Source organism: Hyperolius riggenbachi, chromosome 3, assembly GCF_040937935.1.
Source record: "Hyperolius riggenbachi isolate aHypRig1 chromosome 3, aHypRig1.pri, whole genome shotgun sequence".
Lineage (NCBI taxonomy): Eukaryota > Metazoa > Chordata > Amphibia > Anura > Hyperoliidae > Hyperolius > Hyperolius riggenbachi.
The window spans coordinates 322,050,020-322,065,926 of record NC_090648.1 but is presented as its reverse complement, the minus strand read 5'-3'; the positions used below and the strand labels follow the sequence as shown (position 1 = coordinate 322,065,926).

Here is a 15,907-nt window from a genome sequence, read left to right as displayed (position 1 = left end):
TATGTCTTAGAAGGGCATATGCGGCAGGAGCCCGCTCGTGCATTTACAGTGTCGGCAGGAGAAAGCAACATATTAAAATGTCCATTTGGCATTAACAGGCACAAACAGGACATTTAAATACTAACAGTGGTCCTGTAGTGGTTAATTGTGAATTTATTTAATCTTCAGTTTGAGAATAATCAACTAAATGCCAAGTAAGAAGGTGTAAACAACCTGGTCAAATGAAAAACATGCACATTTATGTAAATTCCCTTTATTCGTAAAACAAAAAGATCAGTCTTCTTTCAGACAGCTCCTAAGTACTAACTCAAAAATATTTAGGACTCACTCCAACTGTGACCACATCCAAATGTCCTAAAATGACTTTTACTGGCTACCAGTCAGTGAACTAAATGCCAAATTTGTCATTTTCAAGCATATTAAGCATGTCTGCCACTACTAGGTCATGTTTTAAATACAATTTCAATCAATGAGAGAAAGCAAGTATCTGAGCGCTCATGATCATCTTCTGTTCTGCACAAAATGACATTAATAAAAAATCTAAACAAGATAGAACAATTTTCACTCTCGCCTCACTTGTACCAGAAAAATGAAAATAGACAGAGATTTTTTAAGATCAATTTAACAGTCTATGAAGAACCCATTAACCTTGAGCTGGAACCTGGAACTATTTATGCTAGCTTCCTCATCCTGGCACATTACAAGCTCTTTTTTGCACTGATTCCTTCATTTTGGTACAGATACAGGTAGGGCCAGATTTACCATAAGGCACTGTAGGCACTACCCTCCCCAAGTGCCTCCCTCCCTCCTTCTGTATGCAGAGGCCTGATGAGGGTATAAAAGAGAGGTTTCTCACTCTGCCCTTAGGTAGCAAATGGTATTAAGTAGCTAGAGGTGCCCCTGACTAAAGGGAGATCATGTCAGTGGAATGCTGGAAGAAGGGGAAAAGTGACAGCTGGGCCAACTTGTGGTGCAGTTCAGTGAGGGTTTGTAGGTTCATGGAGGACAAAGACTAAGGTGCCAGAACATCTGTGCCTATAGGCTCCCATGAGGTAAATCCGGGCCTGGGTAAAGGCCCAGTATACTGTAGTTGCAAAGGGCTTTCCAAACAAGTCTGCATTATTAGCTTTTCTTGGTTCCCTTACAATGCCCAAATTAAATAAATGCCCGCACCCCATCTAAATTAAAGTATTCTCCTTTCGCATGTGTCAATAATACATATTTATGAAAATTTGTATACACTGGTAAAAATATATGAAATGTAGAAAATAGCTATCCTGTAACATATGAATGAATTCCTCAATAGTGGGGATACGCAGATGATGTTGCTTTTTCAAATCTCTGAAGACTACCGGCTATGCAGTTGCATCATTGTGAGTTTGTGACTGCCTTGTTCAGTATGTGCTTGTAAACGAGAAGAAGGTGTAGACCAAGAGCCCAGTATAGTGTAGTATTTTAAAGGACAGGGATATATTGCACAATGTAAAGAATTTTATACTCACAAACAAGGGTTACCACAAAGGCAACCACTGTAATTTCAGGTGGGGAGAATTAAATCCTGACCCCAATCAGGTCTAAGAAGTCGCTCTCTGTAGATAGGAAGAAAGATGGGGTGGCACCCTACCACCCAGGGTGGACTATATACTGTTGAGAATATCTTTGAAAAGAGGCGCCAATAAGGATAAAAGCATCTAAAAACCGATTAAAGGGGGAAAGTGGTGGACTTACCTCCCTCAAGATTAAACAGACAGGGATTCCTAATTTATATCAAAAATAATATTTATTGTACATAAACTCTACCTTGCAACGCGTTTCGCGGGCACATTCCTGCTTCATCAGGCAATAAACGGAGAAACTCCAAAATGTCTGTAGCATGGCAGAGGCTCTCGGCCTTGCTACAGACATTTTGGACTAAATAGACATTTTGGACTAAATAGCTCTAGTCCATGAATGTGCATGGCGCACATGGAATCGCTGTAGAACGCTCTTTCTCTTTCCATCACAGATTGCGGTGTTACACTTCTTATGGTTTACAGCTGATGTGTTTGTATACTGTGTGCCTCTGAGGAAGTGGCTTTTGGCCGTGAAACACATGTCAGGCAGTATTTTTTGTGATTTGGAATCCTGAAATTGTGTCCGCAACTTTGAAGAAGATTTGTGATTGAAGAATAAAAAAGAGAATTTGTTCATAAAAAAAAACCATCAAAAGAAAACCCATCAAAGAAAATGCTGAGAATCGCCCATGAGGGTAGCTAACTGTACCTTCTAGGGGTTCACAATCTAATCCTTACTTCAATCATAGGTCCATTTTAGTCTAAGGCCAATTTTGAGGCAAGTGTTTTTAGTCTGGGAAGAAACCAGAGTGCCAAGAAAACAGCCACACAAACACATAGAAAATAGTGTCCTGCTTTGAACTGGGGACCAAGCACTTTAAGGCAACAATGGTATCCACTACGCTCTAGGTTCTCAACCAGTGTTACTTGTACCCCAGGGGGTACTTTTAATGGGTGCAGGGTACTTGGGCTTAAAGTATTTAATTACTGTAATTATTACAATAAATTCATAGTTTTAGAAAATGATAATCCTATATGAACTACAACACCAAATTAGTATTTTAGCTAATTAAAAGCAATAGTAAATACCTGGAAACTGTTTAGAAACAATTACTCTGTACTACTATTAAATATATCTGTGTCAAGTGGTACTTGAAATATTGTCTACTTTTTAAGAAATACTTGGTGAGCACAAGCTGTCAAAAGGGGTAAAGACCAAAATATTGTTGAAAAACACTGCACTACATCACCATGCAAAGGCTTAAAACAGAGGTCACTGCCCCCAGGCGGGTATTTTGGCCGCAAACAGCACTATGGAAAAAAAGTGCCGCCATAGGACATAATGATAAAAGCCACAATAACCAGCAGTGCGGGGAATTTTAAGCACCTGAGGCTGTGATTAGCAGGAATGATGGGCACCCAAGGTGGTGAATAGCGGCAATCAAGAGACATCTGAGTGCCTGAGGCTGTGGCAATGATTTGTGGCAATAAAGTTACATTTGAGAGCCCAAAGCTACCGCTAAAGTAGCGAGCTTCGGAGCTACCCACTATTTTATTGGTAGCATTTGGTGCCCAAATGTCACTTTATTTCTGCTTTTCAAGGCTTTGTGGCAGGGTTGGTGTCGGTAGAGGAAGGGTTAAGCATCGGTAGGCAAGGAGGGTTCTGTGTGCAAGTAGAGTTGGATTAGATCATAGTAAAATATCAGTAAAGATTACTGATAGTTTACTATACATTTTTTTGCAGCCAGGGGAAATCAATTAACTTATCAGTGTGGGTAGCACTTATCAACCATAGCACGGCACTCTAGTGAAGGTCAGTGACTACTTGGCTTCCATCCATGTCCTGTGAGAGTCCACACTTACCACCTATGTCTGGATCAACAGGTTCCCTGCTAACTGTAAAATAAACCCCCACAAACATATGGAGATCATACAGACCCCATGTAGATAGTGTTCTGGCCAGGATTCAAAACTGAGACTCAAGTGTTATAAGGCTACAGTGCTTATCTTTACCACAATGCTGCCCTGTTATATTTTCACAATAAACACAGAAATGTCTATTCTCAGTGCTATTTAGATATAAAATATATTTATTTTGAGCTTCATGTGCTAAGCTGTACCAGCACAAGTAAAGTTTTGTTTTACATAGGAACTACATAAAGTAGTTCCACAGAAAACAACGGGATGTAGTTATTAATCACAGTAAATCTGTAGCCTTTGAAAATAAGACTTTTCTGCTCATAAACCTTTTCTAGTCATACCAGATGGTGGAGCTTCAAAAATCTTAATATATGTGGATTTGGCATATGTAAAAAAAAAAAGATATATATACATTACTTTTGGAAGCAAAGAATAAAAGCGAATGTGGAATAGAAAGTAAACAAATCTATAATGCCAGTGCCTAAACAAGCTCACATGTAGCAGGTGCCTATTATTTTAAATAGGGATGGTTGGAAAATATCTGCAGTAATCCAATTTCCGATCACAAATTGGCTCTCCGTAGCAGTAACCAAAAATCAGAAAACGGCACTGTAAATCATATTTCCGCGGAAATGCTGCATTAACAAAACTCAGTAATTTTAGCTTAATCAAAGAACTCGGAAACACTAGGCAAAGAGAAGACAGAATATTTCTGTGGAAATTGGATTACCGCGGTAATAATAGAACAATCAAAAGCCTCAGATACTACAGAATATTTCCAAGTCTTGTGATTGGTCCAAAATTTCTGTGGTATGGTATTCCGATTAGTGCAGTTAAATCCTGAATCTTTTACTTGGTCCAACACTTCCGAGTTAACTCTTTACACAAGTGACATAATGCATGTTTTGCACATAGTGCAGCTCACGTTGCATTTTATTTTACCAGTATTTATCACTTGCAGAGCCATGGAAGAAGCTTGAGCTGTGCAAATCCAAAGCCAATGTTCTGCAAACCATTCCAGCAAACCACTTGTGCCTCACATGGGGCAGAGCTGTCCAAGCCCGCATCACACTGATAAGCCACAGCTGGACACATCATACCCAGTCAACCTCCTTTGTATGATAATCTTGGTCATCATCAATGGAATAAAAATGATGGATTGATACGCATTAAGTCATTAAGTCACTTAAGTAAATAATTTATAGTGAATCAGGACCCTGGCAAAATTCATTTCCTCTTGAAACCAGCACATTTGATCAGATAAAACGATCATAAATTGAGGTGCAAGCAAAGAGAAATGATTAATAAGTCACATCTTTTGATCAATATTTGGGGGCCAAAATTAATCCAAAGATTGTGCAAACATTAAAAAGACCTCTTTTTAATTATTGTTTACACAAAAACTCTTGAAAATCCCAGTTCACGCCAAACATGGGCATATGGCAAAATTGACTGCTGATTTTACAAAAATCTGAATGAGCAACAATGTGGCAGATTCCCTGAGAAATTTGGCCTGATACAATTCAAGGTGATGAGTAGCTTGCACATGCGAGCTACTTATCACCTGGCCACCGCACCAGGATTACCAACAAATCCTATTCCCTGCTACACTTGTGCAATGACCGATCGTTAGGAAACATTTCTCAGGCAAAATGTTCCAATTTCTGGGGCGATGGGGAGCAAGGTTTTGCACTGTGGTTCTGTCCTTCAGAACCACGGCCACTGCTGCCTCACTCCCCCCATCGCTAGAACCTGCACTTACCAATGAACATCCACCTCACCGCAACTCCCACGTTATCATTGCCTGATTATTAGACTCGAGTCTAACGAATCTAACGAGTCTGACAGTTGCATGAGGCCCATAGTGTTTAATCGTGCATCCTCATATACCTCGTGTGCACATCACTGGTACAGCACAACTGTAAATTATCTTAATTATTCACAGGTGGGGTATACAAACTTTTCCCAAGCAATAGGATATAATTATTAATAAATCCAGGTTTTCAGGGTCATTTATGTTCTCAGTGACCTTTAGCCCAGGAGAACCTTAATAAACAGTGATGATCATGTCTAAGAGAACTCATAGCAAAACATGTGATCCGTTTAGGTTTTAGATATGTAAGTCTCTGATTTGCTAGTCATAATCATATCCTAAAGCAGGATGTGATCACAGCAAATCAGAGCTTTCCAAATCTGTCAGCTGAATAAATCACATGCTTCTTCATGAGTTCTCCTAGACATGACCATCACTATTATCAAGTTACACCCAGTGCAATGGAGGAGATGCAGATCCAGTTTTCTCTCTTCATCATATGTTCTTCTTCAGCCCAGAATTCCACTTTAACATGGACCAGGCATTACCATTACAATATTAGGTAAACAAAGCTAAAATCAAGTCCTTTAAGAGCTTTATTATTTCTTCTTACCTTTGGGAACGCTAGTTATATTAGTGTCTGCAACTCGGAGGTAGGATAGTTTCTTCATGCCTTGAAATGCTCCTTTTTCAATACCTGAACTGTCTATAGGATTTGTGCCCAGCTCTGTAAAATATAATGCAAATCTCTTAGATCTTTTGCAGACGATTTCTGCAACCAGTCCTCTATGTAGTCCACAATATAAGTGTACACAAATTATTTACAAAGTCTTGTGACTGAACATGTATTAAAGTATAGCATTCTTCTCTAGTCATTCCAATTGAGGATCACTGGATTTATTTTTAAACTGATTTATACATAAGCTTTTTCATATATCTTTACCGGGTTCAAAAGGGTGGCCTTAGTGACAGGTGTTTCTACGGACTCTCAGGTAGCTTGCACTGTACTAAGTACATACTGTAGTTTGACCCACAGATCTGTGTAAGTAGCACAGCCTAACACATATAGGCTCTCCTCTCCCCATTGTCACTTCATAAGAACACTATTACTACCTACAGCATACAGTTTATCGTTGAAAGGTCTTAAAGAAACTGTAAGAAGAACATTTATTTTACAAAATAAAGGAAAAGGGAGTGTGCTACAGGGGTGTGGCAATAGCTATAGCAGCAATAGCAGCTGCTAATGAGCACTGGAGCAGAGGTAGCCTAATTGTAATTGATGTATTCACAATAAACTTTCTTGTTTTCATTTACCCTCAGACTTTGTCTCAGTGTCCATGGACTGTATGCAGTGTAGATTGCATGAGAATGTAAATTGCCCAATGAATTCATATCTCATAGGATTGGGGCAGGTAGCATTGCTTGAGAGTGCCTAGATCTGAGGGCCCCATGTAGGTTTTGCTATGGGGTCCAGGATCTTTAGCTACACCACTGGTGTGATATAAGGAGAAAAAGAAGAGATAAGCAAAGCAGAGGAAAAAAAATCATCTTACACTGTCAGTGTGGTATCTGCAGCATGGGAATATTTATGTTTACTGCTGATGCCCAGAGCTAGAGATACCCAAGTTTATACAGATCACTTAGGGCCCTGTTTCACACTGATAATCGATGTAAAATCACCGCTATTTTACTGAAATTCTGTTTGAAATTCTCATTCAGGTACCAATTCTCATTCCAAATGAGAATTGAAAACGCAATTGCTGCAAAATTTTGCAATGATCTCCGTACTCATACCTCCTTTACAATCCAGGAGGGGTCCCCTGAACTACCTCAGGGCCAAATTGCATCCCCCGAGTCCCGTTGATTTCTGAGCTAGGGTATATCAAAGCTACCTTGTGAACCAGTGGGGATGGGGTGGTCTATAATTTGGCACATAGTTAGCTGGGGGGGGGGGGCTCCCTACCCTCAACATTTGGAGTGTGTTCTAGGTATCAGTATGTCAGTAAAATATCAGTATTATGCAAATCAGGAAGTAACTGCATGTGATGTCATTACCCAATAGGCAGTGAATCCAAGGCTGAATTTTATTTAGGCCTAGGACTAACAACACTGCATGGGAGGGATTTCACCGTTTCACCTGGATTTCTATTGGCTGCAGGAGAACTGGGATTTCTCTGACCAACCTGCTATCAGCTTCACGCTGGTGGTGAGTTCATTTCCACCTTACCGTTCCGCTTTAAACTCATCTGTCATTAGCCTATTCAAAGCAGATAGGCTAATGACATGCTGTTTTTAAATATTGGCTATATTCTGGAAGAGAAAATATGGCTGCTACTTTGTTTGCTGAAACATTTTTAATAATAACTTAAACTTACCAATGACAATCATGTTATTCAATCCATCAAACGTACTCTTCTTTACTTTGGTTACAAAGTTTTCGTGTGCACGAAGCTCCTGAAGAGATTTGGGCATGTTGGTGGGAAGTTCCTTTAAGCTGTTTTTCGATAAGTAAAGTCGTTCCAGTTTTGTAAGAGAAGCAAATGCACCAGGACTGATTGACTTGATTTTATTGTTTACGAGAATGAGTGCCTATACAACAAAACATGACAACAACAAAGTAGTAATTATCATTAACTCAGAAAAAATAATATTTGATTATAATAGCATTGTCGTGATGATGTCTTTGTTGGTCTGTGCAATAAAACACAGAAACAATTTTATCTTCTATATGCCAAAATGTAGGTGAAAAAGTACTGTCAAAAGTATTTTCTTGCTGGTGCCTTAAAAGGCATTTTTTGATCAGATGTGAAAATATTCCCTAGGAGAAAACTAAGGAGGCAGAGTGAATTTGATCGGGCCCATTGTGTTTTATAGTGAGGTGTTTTTAAATCATGTAGGATCTTGTCCAATTCATGTTTTCTCCTAGATATTTTCACATCTTTTCAACAAAATGCCCTTTAACCTCCTTGGCATTCTTATTCTTTCTGGATTTTAGGGTCTAAAAGCGGTTTTTGCACCCTTTCAGACCCTAAAACCTAGAAAAAATCATGCTGCCAGGGAGATCTGCAGCAGTCCAGCAATCACTCACCTCCCTGGCTTCAGCGCTGCAGCTAAGCCTCCATCCTCCAGGTGGTGCTGCAACTCTAAAGTGAAATTGCCGGCTGTTGTCATGACGACAGCCGGCGATCTCACTAGCAGGAAGCAGAACCCCGGAGGAGAGGAAGAAGAATGCCTGCCGACGTCGGGATCCCTGGGAGGTATGTAGAAACGCTCCCACTGCGCACATTGCTCTGCATACAGCCTCCCCCGGCTACCCCGAGCAGAGGTCCAGATCACTACACTTAGCTGTGGTTTTCCGCCCAGACCCTAGCTCGGGATTACCACCAAGGAGGTTAAGCATCCAGCAAGGAAAAAAATACTCAGAATAATTGGGACAATAGTTTTTCATTTATTTTGTGGTACTTTTTCAATTCCAAAGTGCTGAAAAGTTATTTTAAACAGAAGATGAAAAATGATCTCCAAGGAGCAAAGTAAATTGGATGGGGCTCTTAGTATCTTATCTTTGGTTTTAGCAAAAAAATCAAACCTTTCAGTGCTGCACAGTGTAAACATCTGGTCAATCCTATGGAGAGAGTCTGTCAAATGATTGCCAAATGAGATTACTAGTATGAATTTAAAGGCCTCCATTAATTTTTATTTGATATGCCATTGAATATGAATTACACTTCTGATATAACTTTTTAATTTGTATTTAATATTAGTTATCAGCTGAGATGTTCTTAACCAATTCCGTACCAGCAGTCTCTGCCCCCTTAGTGGAGACCAGAGACGGGAAAATGAAAAAGATTGTATACATACCTGTGGTTTCCTCCAGCCTCATCCACAGGGATCGCTCCCACGCCGCTGTCCTCTGCTGCCTCTATCGCCGGTAACGGGTCCCGTCACTTCCGCCGGACATGGGCAGTTGTACGCTTCCACAGGGACTCCCTCCATCTCGACGGCGCCAGCTTTACGCAAGCATTTGCACAGTATGGAGGGAGCGCACCCTGCTTGGTCAACTGGCCCTGACTGGCCGAAGTGACGGGACCCGGTACCGGCGATAGAGGCAGCGGATGACGCGGCGTGGGAGCGATCCATGTAGATGGGGCTGGAGGAAGCCCCAGGTATGTATAAATCTATTAGGTCATTTGTCTCTGAGTCTCTTTAAGGACCAGAGATTACAGGTATGGTAAAGCGCCGCTGCACTACCCGCCGCTCTCGCTGGTCACGACACTGCCCCATCGCCACAGGCTACGCTCTCTGCTGTCTCTACGATGGAAAGAGGAAAATGTATATAACTGTTGACACAATCAGGAAGAGTAGAAGAAGTCAATAGAGTTTCTTCAAAACACATAGCAAAACACATCATTCATTACAGGGGAAAACAAGATGGTTTAATTATCTTTCAAAGAAAATTGCATGTTAACAAAGAGGCATTTAAAATCTATTGCAATGACTGATTTAATATAAGCTATGAGTTTATAGCAGAACACAGAACTCCACTCCAACTAAACGTTATATACATTTATCTTACTATTAAAGGAAAGCTATAGGTAAATGTACATGGATATGTATTTTTTTTTTGAGTTATGACTGAAAACTCTGACGTGGCGTTTATATTTTTGCAGCTTGCTGTGCTATATTGCATTGACAGATTTAAAGATTCTCCCTCTAGTGGCTGTTTGTACTCATACAAGCAGAACCTTCAGAAACAGAAATAACATACTGTATTATGTTTAGATAATTTTAGTACAGTACTTCTAACCTTTTTACTAACCAAGAGACCTTCCTTCCAAAATGTTCAACCATTACCTTCATCCTTTCACTGAGAAAATCATCACACTAATGGTGGCCACTAATCATCCAATCTTTTTCATTCAATTTTACCATTTCTAGGTAATATTCACTCAATTACCCTTATACTACATATATTTGGTAAGATTGGATAAAGACGATTGGATCATTAGTGGCCACCTTAAACAAGGCAATTAATGATACAATTTGCCTAATGATCGATTAGGAACAATTCTACTTATGAACGGTCGTAAAAGATTGTTTAGGACCACTAATGGACAAAAGTCTCCTAACCAAACCAGATTGAAAGGCTCGAACCTGAAAATCGGATCGATTTCATTAATCTGATTGGATTGGTTATGAGATTTTTGTCCATTAGTGGTGCCAAACAATCATTTACAATTGTTCATAAGAAGTATTGATCGTAATTGATCATTCAGCAAATTGTATCATTAGTGGCCACCTTAAAGTGGATCTGAGATGAAAAACTAACTATAACAAGTAACTTGTCTATATATGTTACCTAAAGTTTAGATAGTTTACACAGCATATCTATCTGCAAACAGTTTCAACAGAATATGATTATTTCTTCCTGTGATACAATGAGGGCAGCCATGTTCTGTTTGTCACAGGCTGCTATCAGCTGTCAGGAGATATCAGCTTGCCTCTGTGTAAATCCAGTCCCCTCTCCTCCTCCCTCCTCCCCTCTGCCTCTGAAATCAATGGCTAGTAACACCTCCCCCTCCTCCTGCCCAGACTGATCTCCTGTAAGCCCTTGCTACTGTCTGAAAATGCTAAGGCACTGTGAAAAATGTGGGCGAGGCTTGTTTAGTTTATAGGGAATTAGAGTAGTAAAACAAAACAAAAAAAGTATTTGGCTTGAGGAATGCCCTATAAACTATATGAAAGGAACACAATTATGCAATGAGTAAAAGTTTATCTCGGATCCACTTTAATACTAATATTTTACTTGGCCTTAACTTACCCCTTTTAAGGTTTTTTTTTTACACTGTCAGCATTGTGCTGCGTTTTGCAATGAAATAGAAATTATATTTTATACTAATGCATTGCATTTGTGCTGTGATTTTTCGGGATCAGAAATGTCATGGTGCCAGAAGGAAATCACAAAGCGAACTCACCGAAACTTTGCATTGCAAAATCGCAAGCCCAATCACATTTGCAAATGTGTTTTGAAGTGTAAACAGCCCTAACTTTTGGTTTACACTAACCATTTCCCTGAACTATTTATAACTGAATTGAAACTGAAACACATGAATACATCTAACTAGTGATGAGGCAAACTTTACATTTTTAGCTTGCGAACGTGAATTTATAGATTTCAATGGGCAGCCAAATTCTAAAACCTAGAGTGACTGTTTTTGCCCACAAAAGTGATGGAAAAGTTGTTTAAAGGGACCTAACACCTGGACCACGGCATGCCGAAGGGGAATCCATGGCAAAAGCCCCACAAAAAATTACATAGTTGACCTAGAGTCGTGTTTTAATTTCTAAAGGGCAGAAATCACATTGCATTCCACAATTGGTGGAATAAAGTGCTTTAAAACGTCCAGCATGTGTACACATCGATCAGGTAGTGTAAAGGTTATGCCCGGCTTCCACTGACAGCTGAAACGCCACATTTATCGCACCACAAACACCTGTAAAGAGCTTTAGTGATAGCGTCAGGAGAGCAAATTATTTTTTTTACTAGTTGACACCTCCAGGAAGTAAATGTTAGTCCTCTCAGCGGCAATCTTTTTGTAGTGGTGTGTAGTGGTCGCCGTGCTTGTCTGCATGTTCTTGGGAGTGCAGGTGGTTGCGGTTTTCTAGCCCCTATGATTGGGTTGAGGTAGTTCAGTGACGTGTTGTGGAGTGCCCATATCAGAGGAGTATGAGGGTGTTGCGATAAGGTTACTAGCAGAAGTGGTAAGAGATGGGGTGTGCTGCCGTGTAAGCCAGTCAACTACTTCTGTGGCATTTTGTGAGTTCAAGGTATGTGGCCTCTGAACACTGGGCAATATGCTAGGGCCAAAGGAAATCAGAGCAGCACGATCCCTACGGTGTGGCCTGACCCCTGCGGTGTGGCATGCCCCTGCCTGTAAATTTAATTTTTTTTTTTTACAATATTACAATATAAAAAAAAAACTCTGCCAGGGAGGAACTGATTGTCACTTCACGCAGGTGACAGATTTATGCTATGTGCAACAATCACCTCAAAATATAGGCCCTGCCAGTGAGGCCTTATCCAGGGCAGTAGTAGATATTATGTGCCAGTAGTGGTGATGAAGAATTATTGGGTTATTTAGTCAGTGCACTACTAGGACCAGCAGGATTCTCTCCAACAGCTAACGTGTGCACTGGACACACAGAACAGCAATACAATAGCAAGAAAAACAGGACAATGTGGTAGCAGCAAGAATCTGCACTGAGGGGACACAGAACACAGGCCTAACTAATGCTATAGTACTTGAAGGATAGGGAAGCACTGGCACTGCTGTAAAACACGCTGCCAGCACTAATAGAGAGGATACATGTTCAATCCATTCATAAACAGCTCATTGTTTCTCCATATGCTGTAGTGCCAATCTGCTATGGCCTCCTCTACTTTGCTAACTGACACTATTCCCTGTCAGCAGCACACTCTCTCTGATCTGCCTAGCACAGAAGCCAAACACAGACTGCAAAATGGCTGCCATGCTGAATTTCTGATAGGTGGGTGGGCAGTCCAAGTGGGAGGAATAGCCGATTGGCTGCCATGTCTCTGCTGACTCTGGGGTGAGGGGTACATTTTTGGTTATAATGTATAGGGGGGCAGGTCAAACACGCCATATGTTCGCAAACAGACGCGAACAGCCAATGTTCGCTGGAAACAGGTGCATTTTTTCCGTTTTGCGTCCATCACTATTTACAAGCTTATAATTTAAAAAATGTTCGTAGTATACCCCCTCAACATGCATATTTAAAACGTTCAGACCCTTAGGTAACTATTTATGTTTTTTTTTTTAATTGTAATTTTTTTTCCATGAAAAATTTTATTTGGGTAATATTTTGACGTGGGAAATAAACAGTTAATTTTTAATGTTATTATATGTGTAAATTTTTATGTAAAATGTATGTTGATGTAGTTTTACTATTTGGCCACAAGATGGCCACCTTGAGTTTATTTTTTTCTCCATGTGCTTCTCGACCACCGGAAGCACAAGGAGGATGGGGAAACTTTTTTTCCCTAGTAAGAGAGCTTTGGTTTCCCTGCTGGGGACACACAGATCGGTGGTCGGTATCCATGTTCCAGGGCTACCGGGGGACAGCACTGCGGCATGGGGGGGGCACCCGCGATCACGCACGGGAGCACGCCGAAGTGCGGCACCGGAGTAGAGCAGCCGTCTGGACGTGAGGATCACGTCCGGGCGGCTGAAATGGTTAAAAAGAAAACAAGGTGGATCTTCAGGGGCAGATGGGACACAGAGCCATGTTCTCTGCCTAATGACATGTCTCTGTGTCCCCCCACCAATGCTCTCTGCCCCCCCCACCACTGCGCTATAGCCCCCCAGTTTAGTGACAAGATTTGTTGCTAACTCAGAGGTAAACAGAGGGGAGAGGAATTCCCTGTTTAAAATGCCCATGTGAGAATCCGCTCAGCTGCCTGCACAGGCAGGCAGCCTTTTGACCATGGTTTAGGTTTGCTTGCTGCAGGACTCTGGAAAGGAGACCTTCTGTCAGTTGTGCAGCTTGTGTTGCTGAGGGATTTGCATACATTAGTCATGCAAATCCGTTACCTGCCTTCTTTTGATGACTGGCACTATAAAAGCATTCTGCTCCCAGAATGCTTTGCTGGACATTTCCCTTCCATGGTCTGTTCCTGATGGACACTGCTGGAGTGTCAGCCATTGCTATCTAGTATAGTTAATTCCTGGGGGTTGCTTTAGGCTCCCCTTCTAGCCCAGTCAGGTTGTATTATCTGTTTTGCCTGTTCCGTCTGTCTTGTGTTTGGATCGCACAAGCCCTAGCGTTAGCGGCTGTGGATCCTTCTGATTGAGTCTGGAGTGTAGGTTGGAACAGCGGTTGTTTCTGCCTACCTCATCTGTTCTGTCTGCTGTGTGTTTGGATCGCACTCGCCCTAGCGCTAGTGCTGGGGATCCTTCTGTTCTGCTACTCTGTCTCCTGGGATTGCGCTAGCTACTTTTCGCTAGCGCTGGGGATCCTTCTGTTCTGTCTTCTGGGATCGCGCTAGCCACTTTTAGCTAGCGCTGGGGATCCTTCTGTCGCTTGTCCCTGTTTTCGTGTGTGTGTCTTGTCTGTTGCGCTTGCTGGAGGCTCGGTGAGGTAACCGTTAAGCAAGCGCTCGCGTCCTCTGTTTCATGTTTGTCTGTTAATGGTTAGTTAGGCGTGCTTGTCTCTATTGTGCTTATCACGTGGAGACCGCGCATAACCGCGTGCACTGTTGCGAATGAGTGCGGTGTTCGCGGTTAGCTAGCATTTGTTATTTTCCGTATCTCCTTATTGTATTATTTGCTGTGCCTTTGCTACTCTCGTGCTCCGCCTTGCTGTAACCTTGTGTCACGTCTGGCGATCGCACCTCTCGCGATCGCGTTCCTGCTTCTTATCTGCTGTGGTGTGTGCACAGTCGCGGGTTGGCGACTAATTTTATGCACACACACACAATCTGTCTCTGTGCTCACTCTCAATCGCTTCTCTTGCGATTGCGTTTCTTCCCTTCATACAATTCCTGTCTGGCGTGTGTGGTAGGGCAGAGGAGCTGTTCCTCTGCACTCCACAGCTCCACCTGCCGACAGGAATTTCCCTCTGCAGGTGCATAGCACCTAGCCTGGGTGTCCTCAATAATACGCTTGTGGAGGAAATCCGCCGCGTCAGCGCACGTCTGGTGCGCTGACCACGGAGACGATTCCACAATCATTACAGCCCACCAGGGGCATTCCTACAGGGTTTCCTGAGCTGCCTCCTGCTGCTCCCCCGACATTGCGGCCCAAGGGAGCGGCGGTTTTTGCAGCAACCTTATCCACTCAGTCCTGTGGATCAAGTACTCTACCTTTTTTTTTTTTTTTAGCCCACCTCGGGCTCTCTTTAAAGGTAATATGTAATGAAAAAAAACAGCCCCTCGGGGGTACTTACCTCGGAAGGGGGAAGCCCGGGAGGGGGAAGCCTCTTAGAGGAGGAGGGGCTGTATTTATCAGTCTTTCATCAGTCTTTCCATTGTGGGGATATTTTAGTACATTTGATAATAAGTTTACTGGACAGCTAGATTAATTTTATAACCAGTTGTTAGACTTGGGTTACCGGTAATTCCTTCGGTATTGCATGTATGCAAATGTGTGTTACCTTTTGTAGGGCTGTAAACTCTCCAAAGAAACAAATTAGTGTAACAAATGTGGTCAGTTTATACCAGAATACTCCTTACACCTCCTTATCCCTTCACTGTCCAACTCAAAAGAGACAACCACAGCTATTGTGTAGTGGCTGAGGTCTCAAATTACCCACAACCCTCCACTTTGTGCTGTGCTGGCTCTATGGAATGTTTAATATATAGTGGTGCCACAGCCATTACAGCATACATAAATGGAAAAAGACATTGGCCTCAATTCACTAAGATCATGCTGGAGATAATAAGGCAAGAGATAACTTGCCACCACACAGTGAGAGAGGTATCTTATCTCTTTATTCCTTAAGTTACCTCCTCTGTAGTTTAGTTACCTCCTCTGTAAATAAGTTACCTCCTCTGTAGTTATTTTCACACGCAGTTAATTACAGCCTGTCTTTAACTTTAGAATTC

The 15,907-nt window shown here is 41.7% G+C and overlaps 1 protein-coding gene across 2 annotated transcripts in view; it reads right to left on the bottom strand.

Annotated features, from left to right (window-relative positions):
- Nucleotides 1–15,907, bottom strand: part of DCN (decorin) — a 146,285-nt gene that overhangs the window by 57,267 nt on the left and 73,111 nt on the right. For both annotated transcript variants that reach the window (XM_068276814.1, XM_068276815.1), the window contains 2 exons: nucleotides 7,662–7,875; nucleotides 5,900–6,013 (listed from right to left, as the gene is read on the bottom strand). In XM_068276814.1, coding sequence (XP_068132915.1) covers nucleotides 5,900–6,013; nucleotides 7,662–7,875 — 328 coding nt within the window. The remainder of the gene's footprint in view (nucleotides 1–5,899; nucleotides 6,014–7,661; nucleotides 7,876–15,907) is intronic.